At 54.2% G+C, this 16,898-nt stretch overlaps 6 protein-coding genes across 6 annotated transcripts; 2 read left to right on the top strand and 4 right to left on the bottom strand.

Annotated features, from left to right (window-relative positions):
• Window positions 1-70: 70 nt before the first annotated feature.
• Window positions 71-2,504, bottom strand: BKA58DRAFT_346298 (major facilitator superfamily domain-containing protein). Its single transcript, XM_046168425.1, has 2 exons — window positions 1,577-2,504; window positions 71-1,525 (listed from the first exon to the last, which is right to left on the bottom strand). Exons 1-2 carry the CDS (start codon window positions 2,208-2,210, stop codon window positions 270-272), a joined length of 1,890 nt encoding a protein of 629 aa, XP_046021442.1. The 5' UTR covers window positions 2,211-2,504; the 3' UTR covers window positions 71-269.
• A 113-nt stretch (window positions 2,505-2,617) lies between these two features.
• On the top strand, window positions 2,618-4,138 carry BKA58DRAFT_44470 (NADPH dehydrogenase 1). The gene is made up of 2 exons (XM_046174091.1): window positions 2,618-3,056; window positions 3,108-4,138. Exons 1-2 carry the CDS (start codon window positions 2,936-2,938, stop codon window positions 4,094-4,096), a joined length of 1,110 nt encoding a protein of 369 aa, XP_046021441.1. The 5' UTR covers window positions 2,618-2,935; the 3' UTR covers window positions 4,097-4,138.
• Window positions 4,139-4,357: 219 nt separating this feature from the next.
• On the bottom strand, window positions 4,358-5,759 carry BKA58DRAFT_44462 (uncharacterized protein). The gene is made up of 3 exons (XM_046174080.1): window positions 5,298-5,759; window positions 4,892-5,237; window positions 4,358-4,835 (listed from the first exon to the last, which is right to left on the bottom strand). The coding sequence occupies exons 1-3, from the start codon at window positions 5,499-5,501 to the stop codon at window positions 4,408-4,410; spliced, it is 978 nt and encodes a 325-aa protein (XP_046021440.1). The 5' UTR covers window positions 5,502-5,759; the 3' UTR covers window positions 4,358-4,407.
• A 398-nt stretch (window positions 5,760-6,157) lies between these two features.
• Window positions 6,158-7,709, top strand: BKA58DRAFT_392618 (casein kinase II subunit beta). The gene is made up of 3 exons (XM_046171021.1): window positions 6,158-6,357; window positions 6,715-6,960; window positions 7,016-7,709. The coding sequence occupies exons 1-3, from the start codon at window positions 6,301-6,303 to the stop codon at window positions 7,478-7,480; spliced, it is 768 nt and encodes a 255-aa protein (XP_046021439.1). The 5' UTR covers window positions 6,158-6,300; the 3' UTR covers window positions 7,481-7,709.
• BKA58DRAFT_392616 (uncharacterized protein) lies at window positions 7,710-10,781 on the bottom strand. The gene is made up of 2 exons (XM_046171020.1): window positions 9,796-10,781; window positions 7,710-9,711 (listed from the first exon to the last, which is right to left on the bottom strand). The coding sequence occupies exons 1-2, from the start codon at window positions 10,361-10,363 to the stop codon at window positions 8,159-8,161; spliced, it is 2,121 nt and encodes a 706-aa protein (XP_046021438.1). The 5' UTR covers window positions 10,364-10,781; the 3' UTR covers window positions 7,710-8,158.
• Window positions 10,782-12,054: 1,273 nt separating this feature from the next.
• Window positions 12,055-15,331, bottom strand: BKA58DRAFT_44398 (uncharacterized protein). The gene is made up of 4 exons (XM_046174022.1): window positions 14,506-15,331; window positions 12,590-14,452; window positions 12,305-12,393; window positions 12,055-12,268 (listed from the first exon to the last, which is right to left on the bottom strand). Exons 1-3 carry the CDS (start codon window positions 15,223-15,225, stop codon window positions 12,334-12,336), a joined length of 2,643 nt encoding a protein of 880 aa, XP_046021437.1. The 5' UTR covers window positions 15,226-15,331; the 3' UTR covers window positions 12,055-12,268; window positions 12,305-12,333.
• Window positions 15,332-16,898: the final 1,567 nt, after the last annotated feature.

Below are 16,898 nucleotides of genomic sequence, written 5' to 3'. Positions count from 1 at the left end.
CAGCGTACGAGGAGGACGAATACATGGGCATGCTACTCACGTGCAAGATCAAGGTTCATACGTGCGCTGCGTATGGATTGCTTTGATAGTTGAACAGTCTGATGGCTATTGTCTACGAGATCCTCCCCTCCCCTCGGGTGAATATGCTGCACGCTACGAAACTTTGATAAATTATGTCTACGAGACTTTTAATTTTTACATATCCACAAGGCCCGAACGAATATCTTGCGAAGATGTCCGTGAGCTCTGATGATGTGCTGTATGACCGCTCATTTTGTGTGAACGTTGCGCTCTACGTCGGCCTCTCCTGTTATTGGCCTTTTCTCATCAAAAACCTCTCTTTCGGATGCGACTTCTTGACCCTGGATAACTTGTTGCTGAGGTTCGTTCTGCGAGACTATCGCCTGCGCGCCTTCTTCGTCCGGCTTTTTCGGCGCTTTCAAGCTGGTGTTTCCAACCCAGAATGTCAGAGCGAGACCCAGACCTGAGCACACTGTGAAAAAGATGAAGATGTAATGCAGACCAAGCATATATGTATCAAAAACCTCTTCTTTCTGGCCTGGAGAGAGACCAAACTGATCGAGGTCATACGTTGAGGAAGTCAGCTGGGCCATCAGGGTATCCGAGACAAAGGGCTGCTTGGACAAATCTCTGCTGAGCGTATTCGAAAGGATAACTCCCGAGATAACAAGACCAAAAGCACCACCGATAGTGCGGATGAAGTTTCGTAACCCAGTTGTTACAGCGCGGTCCTCATTACGACTATTGGCGTACATGCCCACAAGCGTTGGCTGAAGCGTCAGACCAATACCGGCACCCTCTATGATGAGTACGACTATCAATACGGCGAGACCCGTGTCTCGGTCGAATAGTAGGGTGAGGCCATTTCCAAGAGTCCAGAGAGCAAATCCAGCCAGGATGCAGTGCATGTAGCTGGCGACTCTGTTCATGTACTGACCAGATGCAATGGAAGTGAAAGACGTCGTGATAACTACTGGTAAAATTAAAGCACCTGAGACCAGGGGCGAGTACCTGAGGACTGATTGGAAGTAGATCGGAAGGTAGAAGAAATTTCCGAAGTATGCAAGCCCGATGAGAAACGTCTGTAGGTATAATGCCCAACAGTGTGGTGCACGGTATAATCGAAGCGGCATGATCGGGAGAGCGACGAGTTTCCATTGGTGAAGCACGAATAGTACACCTAGCACTGCGCCGGTGATAGTGCAGGCGATGAAGAAGGGCGACGCCCATGCATACGTCACACCACCTCCTGACAAGGGGATGAGCAGGAGTAACGTGGATGCAATGTTCAGTACCATGCCACCGTAGTCAATCTTCTTGACCTTTGCAAGGTAGTCTCCAGAACGATGCTTGAGCGGCAAAAAGAACAGTATGACCATGGAGGTGGGTACAGTCATGATGGGTATTATCCAAAATACCCACCTCCAAGTCGCACCTTCAACGATAGCACCTCCGAGAAAAGGTCCTGCACCATTTCCCAAGGCAATTACTGCACCCAGCCATCCTGAATAGAAGTATTAGCACGGCTTGATGATTGATATGCAATGGTCCTTACCTTGGTATTTGCCCCGATTCTGCAACGTTGTGATATCGCTAACGATGATCATGACAAGACTGTTGATACCGCCACCTCCGATACCAGCGATGGCACGGAGAACGAATAGCTGCACTGCCGTCTTCGCGAAGCCACACCCAAGGTCGCCCAGAGCCATCAACATAAGACTGATCAGCAAGAGATTCTTGCGACCAAAAATATCCGACAAACGGCCATTGATCAGCTGGAACGCCGTCGATGCGATTAGGAACGATGTACCGATCCATGATGTTGCAGTTCCGGTGTTCAGATCCACAGCGATCGCGGGTGTTGCTGTTGAGACGCTGGTTTGGTCGATGAATGAAACGAAGAGACAGACTGATAGTGCGGGGATTGCGATTCGAAGTTGTGTCGATGTCATGGTGTTCCTTTGGCCGCCAATGGATGCTGCGTCGCTATTGTCATCGTCGTCGTCCTCTTTCACGGTGGGCGAAGGGGATGCGCCATGAGTATTCGTTGTAGGTATGTCTGAATCGCATGGTTTGTCGTCTCTGGATGGCTTCTCAACGAGAGTATGGTCAACGCATGTATCGCTCTCTCTGATGGGGTGCGTCGATTCCATCTCATCAGTGGGGGTTTGATGTTCCCGCATCATTGGATTCTTCCACTGTCGCTACAAGCCTCAAAAACATAGCGATTCTGCGTATGTGTATATTTGGAACAAGACCAACAATCCCAGACGTCGTAGCTAGCGTAGAAGTTGGGCGTGGAGCCCCGGGAGGCTGCCCGAGCGGGACTGAGCCCTGCCATGACGCCCGTCGACAGCTACGAGATCGTCGGGAGGTGTGTTCCTCGCAGAGAAATTGCGAAAGCAGCCAGTCACAGTTGAGGGTCCCACTCGCATGGCAGAAACGCTTACACGCTTTGATGGCGTAAGTGGCATTATGGGACGAAAGCCGATGACGGTGAGGCTGCCAAGTGGGTCGTCTTAACGGGGCACGTGCGGGGCCATCTCATCGGGACTTTTTGAGCCGACGCATGTTCGGCCCCTTAGACCCTTCGCCGATGGCTGTTCGTATCGATATCGGATCATAACGCTGAAAACGGCATTGAAGGTATTCAGGCGAATTCTCGGCATCACGGCTGAGACTGACAGGTGCCATGTGTCAGGCGGGGATTCCAAGGACGGGTTGCCGATAACGACGACGGCGACCCATCAACAGGCTTGGGCAATGGCCATAATATGCGTGGTAGACCACAGCCATACACGCTGCAACCAGCAACGAAGTATTGACATCGTAGACCAGATACAGATCTTGTGAAACTGCCTGATCAGATTCTACCTCGCCTTCTAACTAGTGTATCAACGCAACTGCCAAAATGACGAAACTGTTCCAACCATTGACAGTTGGAGATGTCAAGCTGGGTCATCGTGTCGCTATGGCGCCGTTGACTCGATACCGCATGGGCGACGACTACAAAGCTACACCGATGAACAGAGGTACCTTGGACACCTTCACTATGAAGGACCAATATTAACCTGATACCGCAGAGTACTATGAGCAACGAGCATGTGTACCAGGCACCCTTATCGTCAGCGAAGCAACCATCATCTCCAGGAACGCCATCGGCGCCCAAAACGCTCCAGGAATCTGGCAAGAAGATCACATCGCTTCCTGGAAAGACATCACGTCAGCAGTACATGCCAAAGGATGTGCGATATACTGCCAACTTTGGCATCAAGGCCGAGCCGCAAGGACCGATGCGCTGGACGCAGAAGGAATCACACTGGTGTCATCCAGCGCGGTACCTATCACACCTCAAGACCGAACGCCAGTAGAGATGACAGAAGAGATGATCTGGGAAACCATAGCAGACTATGCGAATGCAGCCAAGAACGCGATTGCTGCGGGTTTCGACGGCGTCGAGATCCACGGTGCTAATGGATATCTGCCGGATCAGTTCCTCCAGACGACTTGCAACCAACGGACGGATAGCTGGGGAGGAAGCATCGAGCAACGCGCGCGATTCCACCTTGAAGTCACCAAGGCCGTCATCGCTGCTATCGGCGTGCAAAGAACCGCAATGCGCCTGAGCCCTTACAGCGACTTCAACGGCATGCTAATGGATGAGCCCGAGCCGACTTTCGAATATCTTACTGAAGAGCTGAAGAAATTGGGTCTGGCTTATCTCCACCTGATCGAAGCCCGTATTACCGGAAACGACGACTCTGAATGCGGAGGCCAGAAGACCGTACAGTGGATGGTCGAACAATGGGGCAATGCGAGTCCAGTCATGCTTGCAGGTGGTTTCCTGCCCGATTCGGCGAAGCAGACCGTTGATGAGACGTACAAGGACTACGATGTTATCATTGCGTTTGGGAGATATTTCGTTGCCAATCCCGATCTTGTGTTCCGCGTCAAGGAGAGCGTACCACTGGTCAAGTATGACCGCTCTGTTTTCTATACTCCAAAGACACCGAAAGGGTATATCGACTACCCGCATAGTCAGCAGTACTTGACAGCGGCGGCGAAGGTTTGAGATAGATATGTTTTTGATCCCAATTTTACGTGTACATTTTGATGCCCAGTTTTCTCTCGACTAGTTGTGAAGCGCGAGCAAAAGACCTACTACACTATGCTCTCAAGTGATGTCAAAGACTACGCGTCTACTACTACAATAGCCAAAAGTCAACGCAATAAGGAGCCTTGTGCGCCGTCAGCATTGGTCGGGTAAGCTTGCATCGAATGCATGAATGACGTTAATGCTAAGTTGAGTTAGATGATGAGGCGAGAAAGTTCACTCAAAGAGGCTGCACCAGAAGCCTGGAGCAAACCATATATTTTGATAATTTAATCGAGCAGTTTAGCGCCGTCCCACACTTTCAAACACATGCTGCTACTACATCGAGAGCTAGCCTTGTCGCCTGATCGTGTACAAGTACGAGATAGCTTGTATACTAACATATTTCCAAATACCTTCAGGGCTCCCTTGACCTTTCTGGTCCTTCGCATCTCATCCGTAGGTATATCTGAAACTCTCAGCAGACCTTTTAGTTTTTTCCCACAGGTCTCTGCGATACGTTCAATAGCCTGTTTTATGCATTCCACCTCGTCACGTGTTAAACCGACCTGCAGACATCCTCGTAGATGCCATTTCGTCGAATTGGTGAGACCTTGGCACATGATCGCAGGCAAGATGACGAGCTCGGATTCGACGATGTCGAGGGTGTTGTGATCTGCCAGGAATAAATCATAAGATATGTCGATAGAGAGCCGTGCTATACGATGCATAAGCTTCAAGAGAGAGAACAGCGGAGAGTCGCAGGATGCTCACGTATGTCCTTGCGTGAACCGAATGATGCCCAGATCCTATCATTATCTTCGCCATAAAGCGTTTCGAGAACGAATAGACCGCGCTGGTGGTTAGCTTCATCGGCTTTCCAGTCCTTGCGCGTGAAACTATGATCTTGATCTTCAGGCTTTTCTTGCTTCGCAAGAGATACGAAAGCTTCCATGACGACGGGAATGCCGTTGAGAATGATGCATTTGATCATGGCTTCTCTCATGCGCCGTACGAGACGTTGTCTATCTACAGACGTCTGGTATGATGGCTGCGAGATGATGTAATTGTAAAGAGAACCTATCAGCTCTGGCTGGCCGCTGGCAATAAGTGCCGCTGTCTGTCAAACACACACCATGTCAGCTTTGAACTCTCTCTCTCCCGGGATGGTCGTACTCACAGTGGAAAGATACCATCCATCCTTCCTCCATCTCTCCGGGAACTGCGCTTCAGTGTCTCTGAACAGACGATTCCTATCGATGGAAGAGCTCATTCCACGACGACGAACAGCAAGGGTAGGTATGTACTGGAGCATGGTAGATAGCTGGGAGCAGAACCTAGTGATAGGCCGGAGAGCGGTTGCTGCGGCACACATCGCGCACATCGTGATAACGAATGGTTAGCACGACACCAGACACCAGTGTAAATGGATGTGAGAGGCGGATATGAGATAGCTCTCGTTGGCAAGGGCGACTAAGAAGAGAATAATTGATTATGAATACGTGCTTCGAAGCCATGGACTTGAACGGCCGAAACAAATGATAGCAAAGGACAACAGGCAAGCTATATAGTAAGGCCATGTTGTTTCAGGCTTACAAACAGACAGTATCAAATGTGAAGAAACAGCGACAGAACAGTGAATATTATGGCCTAATGGCAAGGAAAAGTCATGTCCACGGGTACGAACTGATGTAAGACAATTATTGACTTCGTGCATCAATCTTCAAGGGAGTAACATCCCTGTACGAACTTTTGTGAGACATGGACTGACTTCGTACATCGATCTTTAGGCACTTCACGTGCACGTACCTGCCTCGTGAGATGGTCGGACCTATGGACCTCTTGCGGCACAGATCTTGAATTTGTAATCGCCTACTGTATGCAGACACTGGCACAGATGATTAGCGACCCAGTAAACAGGGTTGGTGGAGAAGTCTGGGGTTGTCATGTTGATGGGACGCGGCCCAAGCGACTAGCGTGACCGGAGCGGAGAAACAAGCAGTGGAGGTGGGATGCGACGACTGCCATCCCACTAGGTGGGCGCGCAATTCACTCCGCAACCGCGTCCCGACCCGAGCTTGCGCCTGATCGCAACGCCCCACCCCGCCGGTGGTCGCAGCCTACAAACAAGACATACAAACGCCCCAACCCTTCGGAGCTCGTCGCCGAGAGCAAGCGCAAACATGGACGACTTCAACAGTGACACGGACAGCGACTACACAAGCTACTGGCGAGATTGGGTGAGTACCTGAGCTCCCTACACTGTCACCATTGGTATTCTTTGATCGCTGGTCATGGCTCCACAAGCCTTGGGGGAGTCGAGGTGGAACTATAGGTTCCTCATGGAGTGGTATGGCCTGCCAGCCCTTCATTGCAGGGCGCGTCTGACCGTGCGCCAGCGGTGACTGCGGCGAAGACAGCTCTATCGTCACGCGGATGTGCCTCCATTCATTCGACATGGAAGATTATACTATCTTCTCGGCCAGATGGGGTCCGCTCATGCTCATGCAGAGCGAGTGGTGGTCCGACTGGTGGAACAACTACGACGACGTAGAAGATGCAGCTATTTATTTCAACGCAGGCTAACAAAAAATTAGTTCATATCTTCTCGAGGAAACGAATACTTCTGCGAGATTGACGAAGAATACCTCACCGATCGCTTCAACCTAACGGGCCTGAACACCGAAGTTCAGTACTACCAATATGCCCTCGATCTCGTAACCGACGTGTTCGACTTCGACTGCGACGATGATATGCGGGAGCAAATCGAGAAGTCGGCACGACATCTCTATGGACTCGTACACGCCCGATACATTGTCACAACTAGGGGTCTTGCTAAGATGGTACGCCAGGCGCTCATATCCTATGCCTCGCGTACACAACTAACACATCACCCAGCTTGAAAAGTTCAAGAAGTCGGATTTTGGCAAATGCCCCCGCGTAATGTGCGAATCGCAGCCCCTCCTCCCTATGGGTCAATCCGACGTTCCCAACGCCTCACCCGTAAAACTCTACTGCGCCCGCTGCGAAGACCTCTACAACCCCAAGTCCTCCCGCCACGCCGTAATCGACGGTGCCTACTTCGGTACTTCCTTCCACAACATCCTCTTCCAAGTCTACCCCGCGATGCTGCCACCGAAATCGCAGCGGCGGTACGAGCCCCGCGTTTTCGGCTTCAAAGTACACTCTGCTGCAGCGCTGGCGCGATGGCAGGCAGACAAAAAGGATGAGATGAAAGACAGGCTGAAGACGCTGAAGATGGAGACTGGGTTTGAAGAGGAAGATGAAGATCTGGAAGATGATGAGGACGACGATGATATGGAGACTCAGGAGGGCGTTGAGGGCGCGGTTTTGCAGCTGTGACAAATGGGCCTATAACGGCCTTTTTCACTGTTGTAGGTGTGGGAAGCAGATGTAGGAAGATGGAGGCATGAGTAGTTTACAACATCCTCGAGGAACTAGCATGGGTTTGGCGATAGGCGTCATGGCTGGGTGTTAAGCAGTATCTGATATACCAAACAACCTTCAAACAATGCAGATTAAGACTTGCATCATACCCGAAATAGCCCGAGTTTCACGTTTGCATTAGCATATACAGTTGCAACGTTTGCTGGCATTGAAAATTACTAAAGAAAGGGGTATCTATCCCACGTTCCTCCGCATCCCATCGGCCTTCCAGTTCGTAAGTACCCGGGAAAGACTCCTAAACCCAGGGGTATTACAAGAAGAAAGCAGCGTCGCCGAAAGACACCAAATAAGATAGAAGGAAGCGATGAAGAAGATGAAGTAGTTCTCATGAAGTAAAGTAAGTAAGTAAAGTAGACAAGAAAGATTGAGAACGAATCAAAAAGCGCCACGCAATGCTATCAAGCAAAAGATCCAAACCACGCTTTCGCTTCGCTGTCCATCCCATAATCCAAACCAATTCAAAAACATTTACACATCCAAGATAATCTTTCGTAAAACCCATATTACATCGTAACCAAAGTCCTTCGTAACCAAAAAGAGTTGTTGAAGAAGAAGAGAAGAGAAGGGCGCAGCTTAGAACATCTTCTTGAACCAGCTTCCCCTCTTGGCAGTCGGGGCACCACCATCTACGGCCGGTCTGCCATCCCAAGTCCTGACAGGTGGCTCTTCATACGCAGGCACGTAGCTTGTTCGGCGGGACGCCCTCTTCCGCTCTCTGTCGTCATCGACCGTCTTCATGCCTTCGTAGTGTGTAGCTCGGCGACTGTGTTTGTGCGTCCTATCGCGATCGCGTTCCTTGTCCTCTGCTTTACGGCGCTCAGCGCGTTCTTTATCGCGCTTGGGTCCCTTGCGGCCGGCAATGCGCAGGCGGATATCTTCGTCTTGCGAGAAGGTTTCCTCGTCTTCCTCGGGAGTCTCGCGCGCGCCGGGGGCGGGATCGAGGACGGTTTCGGAGATGGGTGGAGGGAGGGGTGGCTCGTTAGAGAGGGATTCCACCCACGAGGAGGTCTTGTCGCCGCTTTTGTTGTTGATGTACGGCATGTTCTCTTCCTCGTCGCGGGCCTGGCGCGAACTGCGGTGTTTGCGAGCCCCGCCGTTGCGCTCGTCGAAGTAGTCGGTGATGGGCTCGCCGCTGGCTGCGACGGGGTATTCGGAGTTGCGTCTGGCGGCGCGGCGCTCTTCGTGACGACGGCGGCGTTCTGCGTCTTCGTCCACGTGCACTGTTCGACGGCGCTCGGTCTTTGGGCGGGGCTCTTCGCGGTCCTTGTCTTTGCGGCGCGAAGAACGTTTCTCGCGCTCTCGTTCGTCGGATGGCGGTTTGCGCTCGCCTCGTGCCTTCTTTCGCTCCTCCTTCTCGGCCATGCGACGCAGTTGTTCCTCGGCCTCCTGGTTGCGACGCTCCAACTCAGCCATCTGACGGGCCTTCTTCTCTGCAAGAGTCGCACGCTCGTTCTCGCGCTCACGTTCGCGACGACGCTCTGCCTTGGCCTCTGCCTCCTCAAGCTCAGCGCGCCGGGCTCCTTTGTCTCCATCGCGTTTGGATCTACGCTCAGCTCGTCGAGCCTCTCGCTCAGCATCGTAGTCCTCAGGGGTGCCATTTGCGCCTGACATCATAACGTCTTCAGGAGGTGGATTGCGCAGACTGCGGCGCTCGTGTCGCAGCCGCTTTGCCTCATCCTCTGTTGCGCCTCCGCGGGTTGTCGATCGCTTGCGATGTCTGCGCTCGTCTTCGGTCTCGTAGGCGGTCCGGCGGCGCTCGCGGGGTGCCTCTTCCGGCGCAGCCTTCTTGCGGCCAAGGCCAAACATTCCCTTGAAGCCCTTCACAGCAGCAGCAGTACCTGCGACACCTGCAAGCGTGCCCATGGCATCCGAGTTACCGCGCGCACGACGAGGTCGCTCCCGCTCACGTTCGCGGCGGGGCCGCTCAGCCTCAGCTGGGGCAGGGTCCAGGTCCATGGGGTCGACGACGATGGGATCGTCAGCGCTAGGCGGTGCAGTCAAGGGTTCAAGGGGTTGCGCAGAGTCGCGCTTGGATTTGCGACGCGATGGCTCTGGACGGGGAGCTGGGGGAGGAGACTCATCGTCAAGATCTTGGTCGTCGTCGATAGGATACGGGTCTGGAACAGCTGCCATGCGGTTAGCTCCGAATGTTTGCTTACGGCTGCGCCGGCCAATGACAGGCGCATCGTGCTTAGCGGGGAACGGCTCACCTCGACTCCTCCCCTTATCTCTGGCGTCCCGAGTGCTGGTCCTGCGCGACGAGCTTTTCATACCCATGACCTTAGCGGCCTTTGAAGAGACCCTCGCATCAGTGTCTGTTTGCGGCGGCGACATCATAGCAGCGTCCTGGTCGATTGAGGGTCGGCGCGACGTCGTCTTGGGTGTGCGATGTGACTTTGATCGTGAAGGCGGGGGCGGAGCAACACCAAACATGGCACCTAGCCCAGTACCAGCGCGGGCCGTCTTGGACCGTGAAACCGTTGGCTTAGATGTATGCACCTTGTCCGAGCCTGATGAACGTGACTTGATGTCATTGTCCCGAGTGGACGAGGTTCGTACAGACTTTGTGCGATCGGGAAGGCCGGCGCCGTCTTCACCACCAGACACCCTTCTGGTCTTAGTCTTGGCTGCACCAAACAAGCCCCATCCTCCAGCGGCGGTGGTAGCACTGCGACCTAGCTTGACACGCTCTTTTCTTGGAGATTCCGACGGAGGCTCAGGCGCAACTTCTGGAGGTGGTGTAGGAAGTTTTTCGGGAGCTTCCTCGTCGTCATCCATGTCAGGGTCTGCTTCTTCAGGAGCTTCTTCGATAATGGGTTCAGGCTCAGGCTCAGGTTCAGGTTCAGGTTCAGGCTGACGTGTCCTTGTTTTGCTACTCTTCTTGGACTTCTTGAGTCTCCGCTCCTCTTTGGGGGTGAGTTTAACAGGCTCTGGCTCCGGTTCCGGTTCCGGTTCAGCTTCGGGTTCAGGTTCAGCTTCCAGCTCTGGTTCTGGCTCTGGCTCAGGTTCCTCTGCGATTGGCTCTGGCTCGGGAGGCGGCGGCGGCGGGTCGTCAAAACTGAACCCCCTCGATTTGCTGCTCTTTTTGGTCTTCTTCAACTTCTTCAGCTCCGAAAGAATAGAAGGTCCAGGTACTGGTGCCGGTTCAGGCTCAGGTTCCGGTTCAGCGACTGGTTCAGGTTCAGGTTCAGGTTCAGGTTCAGGTTCTTCTGGCGGCGCTGCATCCTCTGCATCATGGAAGTCCATCGTATCGCCTTCGTCGTCAGGGAATGCACCAGGTGCAGGAGATCTCTCGGCAGGTACTTCTGGCTCTGGATCTGGTTCGGGAATCGCTATCGGCGCTTCGACTAATTTCCCGGCCTTCTTCAACTTCTTCAGCCGCTTCTCCTCCTTAAGTTTCTCCTCTTCCAGCTTCTTCTTTTCCTTTGACGACAGCTTCTTCTTGGGCTTTTCGACCACGACAACCTCCGGTTCTGGCTCGGGCTCGGCCTCTGGAGCGGCCTCTTCGGCCTCGGGCTCTGGGGCTGGTTCCGGTTCTGGCTCCGGTTCCACATGCCGATGCTTCTTGGATTTCTTGAGTCTTCGCTCCTCCTTAGGGGTGAGTTTGACAGGCTCAGGCTCAGGCTCAGGTTCGGGTTCAGGTTCAGCTTCCGGTTCCGGCTCGGGTTCCTCGACCTCTGGTTCTGGTTCTGGTTCTGGCTCCGGTTCGGGTTCATCCCAGATGCTGGGCTTTGGTGCTTCAGGCTTGGTCTTGCGTAGAGAGATACCCCACGCACTGCCCCATCCGCTAGCTGCTTCCTTCTCTTCCTTCCTGGTAGGTTTCTCGAGCTCAGCCAACAGCGCACTTGGGTCTTCATCCTTGATCAGATCAAACAGTTCGTCGTCATTCGTAGGCTCGGCGGGTGGGGGCGGCGGAGGCGGTGGGAGTTCTTCAACAACGCCTCTCTTCTTTTTCTTCTTCTTTTCTTTCGGGGCTGGCTCAGGCTCGAGTACCATATCCTGCTCAGCAGCAATACGAGCAAACTCGGCCTCTTCCGCTTCCTTCGCAACCCTCTCTGCCTCGGCGGCTTCGGCGGCCTCGGCCTCGGCGGCGGCAGCTGCTTCAGCTTCAGCAGCTTCAGCAGCTTCACGCTCCAGTCTCTCCTTTTCTTCAGCTGCCTTCTTCTCCTTGGCCTCTCGCTCACGTCTCTGCTTGGTCGTCTCCTTCTTCTTTCCTAAACCAAACATGCCCCATCCAGAGCTTGCTTTAGCCTCTTCCTCAGCTATGCGACGCGCTTCTTCCTCTTCTGCAGCTATGCGAGCTCTTTCGGCTTCCTCGGCTTCAATGCGAAGCCGTTCTTCTTCAGCAGCACGCGCAGCTTCTTCTGCCTCAATGCGCTCCTGCTCCTCGCGCTCGAGGCGTTCCTGTTCCAGGCGCTCCTCTTCTTCGCGCTGGAGACGTTCTTGCTCTTCTTGCTCGAGACGCTCCTTCTCTGCTTGTTCGGCAGCTTCTTTCGCCAAGCGTTCTTCCTCCTCTTTCTTCTCGCGGGCTCTTCTCTCCCTTGGAGTTTCTGTTTTCTTCTTTGAAGAGCCCCAAATGCTGGCGCCCCAACCTGCCAGCTTCGAGGCTGCTGACTCCTCCTCTTTCCTCTTCTTCTCTTCCTCTTCCTCTGCCAGTATACGTGCTGCCTCAGCTTCTTCAGCCTCGATACGTGCTTGTTCAGCAGCCGCCTCTTCAGCTTCGCGAGCCAGACGCTCTTCCTCCTCTTTCACAGCAGCCTCCTTCTCCAGACGCTCCTGCTCTTCTCGTTCCTTCCTCTCCTTCCTCTCTCGCACTCTTTTTTCCGTAGGGGTTTCGTTCTTCGGCTTCTTGGAGCCACTGAGAGAGCCCCAGATGCTGCTCGACTTTGTCTCCTTCTCTTTCTTGCTCTTCTTCTTCTCCTCAACTGGCGCCGGAGCTTCTTCCACTACTGGTTCTGGCTCAGGAGGCGGTGGCGGTGGGTCGTCGAGCGAAATAAGATCCTCAAAAGTGTCATTTGTCGATTTTGGAGGAGAGCTTTGGGGCTCGAATTTGCTGAGAAGGCTATCCACAGTCCTGCCCTTCTTCTTCTTGGTGACCGTAGCAGGAGCACCCCAGATGTCTTCATCTTCGGCTGGTGGAGGGGCTTCGATTTCTTTCGGCGCCGGAAACTCTGACTCGAATTCTCCCGGCGGCGTCGGCACGTTCGGTGGAACTAGCCCCTTCTTGCTCTTCTTTGACTTCTTGCCAATGTTGAAGGCTGCACTACCCCAAGGATCATCCTCGTCGGGTTTCTGAACGGGCGTACTGGTATCCTCAATGACCTCTTCAGGCGCATCCTTCTTCGGATCTTTATTTTTCTTCTTGCTCCAGGATGGCGCGCCCCAGTCGTCGGATTCGTCTTCCTTGGGCTCTTCGACGTCCTCGGGTTGGTGAACGGAAGCGAGTTCTTCAATTATGGGCTCTGAGCTAGGTGCAGGAAGCGAGTCCAGTTCAACGGATTTACTGCTCTTCTTCTTCTTCTTTCCTCCGCCCCATATCGAACTCAGGCCCCAGTCGGAGCCCTTCTCTTCCTCTTGTGTTGGCTCAGACTCAGGTTCCGGTGGTGGTGGCGGCGGCTCTTCGACGACAGGTTCGATAAGCACACCCTTCTTGCTCTTCTTCGTCTTCTTGACAACAGGAGGGGCTGCTGAGCCCCAATCGTCCCACGGATCAGCTGGTTTATCCTCAGCCGGGATGGGCTCAGGCTCAACTTCAGGCTCAGGAGGGGGAGGTGGCGGTGGCGGAATTTCTTCCTCCGCACCTTTCTTGCCCTTCTTCTTCTTCTTGGTAGTTGTCGGAGCTGCACCACCCCAGTCGCCCCAGGTGTCGTCTTTCTGCTTAGCCTTCTCGGCTTCAGCAGCAGCGGCGGCGGCTTCCTCTTCCTCCATCTTCTTCAGCTCGGCTTCCTCCTCTTCTAAGCGTATCCGTTCTGCCTCTTCCTCTTCCTGTCGCCTGATCTCAGCAGCTTCCTCCTCCTCTTTTGCGCGCTTGGCATCTTCCTCCTCTTTCTGTTTAGCCTCTTTGTCTAACTTGGCTTTGAGCTTCTTCGCCTGCGACTTGCTGAGTCCTGCGTAAGGATCTACGACTGGCTCTGGTTCTTTCGGGGGCTCCGGCTCCGGCTCTGGTTCAGGTACAGGCTCAGGTTCTGGTTCCGGCTCGAGAGGTGGAGGCTCTTCCTTGGCTCCCTTCTTACCTTTCTTCTTCTTGGTGCCAGCGGCAGCCGCCGCTCCCCATCCGCCACCCCATGGATCCTCCTCTTTGGCAGGCGATGGCTCAGCTTCGACGACAGGTTCCGGTTCTGGCTCAGGTGCCGGGGGCTCTTCTTCAATCGCGCCCTTCTTCTTTTTCTTCTTGTCCTTGGTGGCGCCAAAGCTGAATGCACCCCATGAATCGTCTTCCTCTTTCTTCTCAGGCTCTGGCGGCGGCGGAGGGACCTCTGGCACACTGTCATCAATCAGAGCCCCTTTCTTACTCTTCTTCTTGGTCTTGGAAGCGAGTAACCCGCCCCAGCCATCATCATCAGCAGGTTTCTCCTCGGCTGGAGGACTCTTGAACGCGTCGAAATCGAAATCAAATCCGTCCTCCTTCTTTTTCTTATCTGAGCCCCAAGGGTTGTCGCCGTCTGCATTCGCGTCTTTGTTCGATGAGCCCCAGCCGGAGGTCCAGTTGCCAAGCCCGGGAAGTCCAAATCCAGATTTTGATGCGCCCGTATCACTGAAATTCATGTCAATCTTTGGTGCACTTCCTTCGTCCAGGTTAATATCGTCAAATGTTGTCGGCGGTTCCGCTGGAGGATCAGGAGGAGGCGGGGGTGCGGGCTCGGCCGTCTATGGTGAGTTAGCGCGCTGCTATGTGTAACTAAAAAGCCGAAATGACACACCTTCCCCTTTTTGCCCTTCTTCTTCTTGCCGGGAGCGGCCGCACCAAACGAGGCCCAGTCATCTGCTGCTGGCTCCTTTCCCCAACTCAAGTCAGCTGTAGCTTTTAGTATCGATGGCTTTGCTGCAGCTGCGGCAGCCGCTTCTTCCTCTTCCTTCTTCTTGCGCTCGGCCACTTCTTCAGCCTCCTTTGCAAGACGCTCTTCCTCCTCTTTCTGTGCCCGCTCCTCTTCTTCCTTTGCCAGCCGCTCTTCCTCCTCCTTTTTCAAACGCTCCTCTTCCTCTTTCTTCAAGCGCTCCTCTTCCTCCTTCTCCTTCTTAGTCTTCTTCTTCCCCTTATCCCCGCCACCATCGCCACCATCGCCTCCAGCCCCGCTATCTGCAGGCGGGTCACCCCCGCCATCGCCACCACCAGCGGCTTCCTCTTCCTTCTTGCCGTCGTCTGCTGGTGTAGCTGCAGCTGCAGGTTTAGCCTTAGCCGCTGCCTTGGCCTTGCCCTTCTTCGCGTGCGATTTGATTCCTGTCTCACTGTAGCCAAAATCGATGTCCACATATGGAGATTTCACATCAAGGAAGAACGAAGATGTTGGAGACGAATTATTGCGTTTGCGCAAACCATTTCGAACACTAGAACGTGATGACGCGCGGAAAGAAGGAAACGGTAAGTAATCAGGCGTTTTTGCATAGGCTAGCGCATCGGTGGATGTATAGTCTGGGGGCATATCTGCAATAGATTCATCGTATGAGGGTGGTGGGGATCCATAGTATCGTGGGGCTGGACTCCATGGCTCCGGGAAGGACTCGAGGGGTGATGGAGGAAACCGCGACAATTGGGTTATGAGATTAGGCCGCTGAATAGTTGTTAGAAGTTGAACCAGGAATTAAACAATGCAGAAAGCAGTTGGCAAGGAGTGTGGGTAATCGTGCACCAAACATGGACAAGAGACCAAACAAAGCAGTGTCGTCGTACCGAGATAAAACCTCTACTCGAACTCTTGTGACCAGCACTGGGGCATTCCAGCCGATCCAGCGCCTGGTACATGTCCGCTATCAACTCAGCAATGGGCCAGTCATTCTCAGACTCCCATGTTGATGTGCTTCCGGTGGCGTAGCTGCAAACATGCTCGGATTGCATATTCCGACTCTTTCTGTCCCAAGCTCGCTCAGCCGATCCAGTCCTCGAAAGCGGCAGGGTCCTTGGTCTCGCAGATGGCGCGGCGGCGACGGCGCGACGAGAGCTGACAGGAGACATTGTGCGAGTGTGAGACGCGCAAATAGAAGGAGCAGGGCGGAGGTAGGCACATGAGCGCTCGTGCGAAACCGCGAGCGTGGGGCGGCGAGGTTGCAATTACGCGGGCGGCAGGTGTTTTCGTATGCGGTACGCGGGCGGGTTGGTGCAGCGTGACTTCCTTCGTGGTCCTGGTCTGCTGCTGCAGGGTCTCGATGCGGCGAGCTCTAGTAGTACACGAGGGCAGAAATGCGGCCCTCAACAGGTGACGATGGTGATGCAATCCGGCGCAGATTACAAGGGCCAAATATTAAAAACTCCAAAACCACGCGATCGGCACAGGTCGAATAAGACGGTCGCGGTCGCAGTCGCAGGCAGGTACAGACGTATGCAGGAGACGGCCGCCGCGCAGATTCAGATTCAGTGAGCGTCAGAGGCGAAAGCAGGGGAACGGGCGTCGCGAGTGGTCACAAGGACTGTGTGGTGTGTATGGATGTGTTTCCGCAACGCCAATCGTTATCGGGGTCGAATAGGCTTTAGTCGTTGCGCGCACCAAGCCGGTTGGAGCTTGCGGTTCGTTTCATCCACCTTCGTCACACACGCGCCCGGACCAGCCGCAGGCGAGATGTCGAAAAATGAGGGGTGGCTCGTCGAGGGGTATTCAGCCGGAGCTGTGGGCGGAGGCGGGTGCTGAGGGTTGGCCCAGCTATCGTGAGATGTCGAGATACGATCAGACGCAGGGAAACGTCGATGCGCGATGCGGGCGGCAGGTTGGAGTTATTCCGCTGGGCAAAATTTTAGGGCTAGAGCCGGGGCGCATTGCATGAGCCTGTCTTGTGGATAATTCAATGTTGTGCTTCAGTTTGGAGGCGCCGGGTGCAGCGCGCAGCATGGCACTCCGGAACCCATCCATCTCTGTCTAGCACGCCCCCAGCCACGCCGCGGTGGGCCAATTGCGGAGTGTCTAGTGGGTATCCGTGCTGTTGGCATCCTTCAGTTGCAGTGGTTACCACGGCCGACCTACACCGCCAGTCCAGCGTTGCCGTGTGCGATCCAATCGTAGCGCGCTGCCGGCACACATCGCGCTCCATCGCTGAGCGCGGCAAACCTGCACGCGTCCCAGACGTGCATTAGGCCTGCCGTCGCAGCTCGTTGTCCACGATGGTA

This window comes from Alternaria rosae (assembly GCF_020736505.1).
Source record: "Alternaria rosae strain MPI-PUGE-AT-0040 chromosome Unknown BKA58scaffold_10, whole genome shotgun sequence".
NCBI classification, from domain to species: domain Eukaryota; kingdom Fungi; phylum Ascomycota; class Dothideomycetes; order Pleosporales; family Pleosporaceae; genus Alternaria; species Alternaria rosae.
Note: the sequence above shows the minus strand (reverse complement) of the source record. Positions and strands in the feature narration are given on the sequence as shown.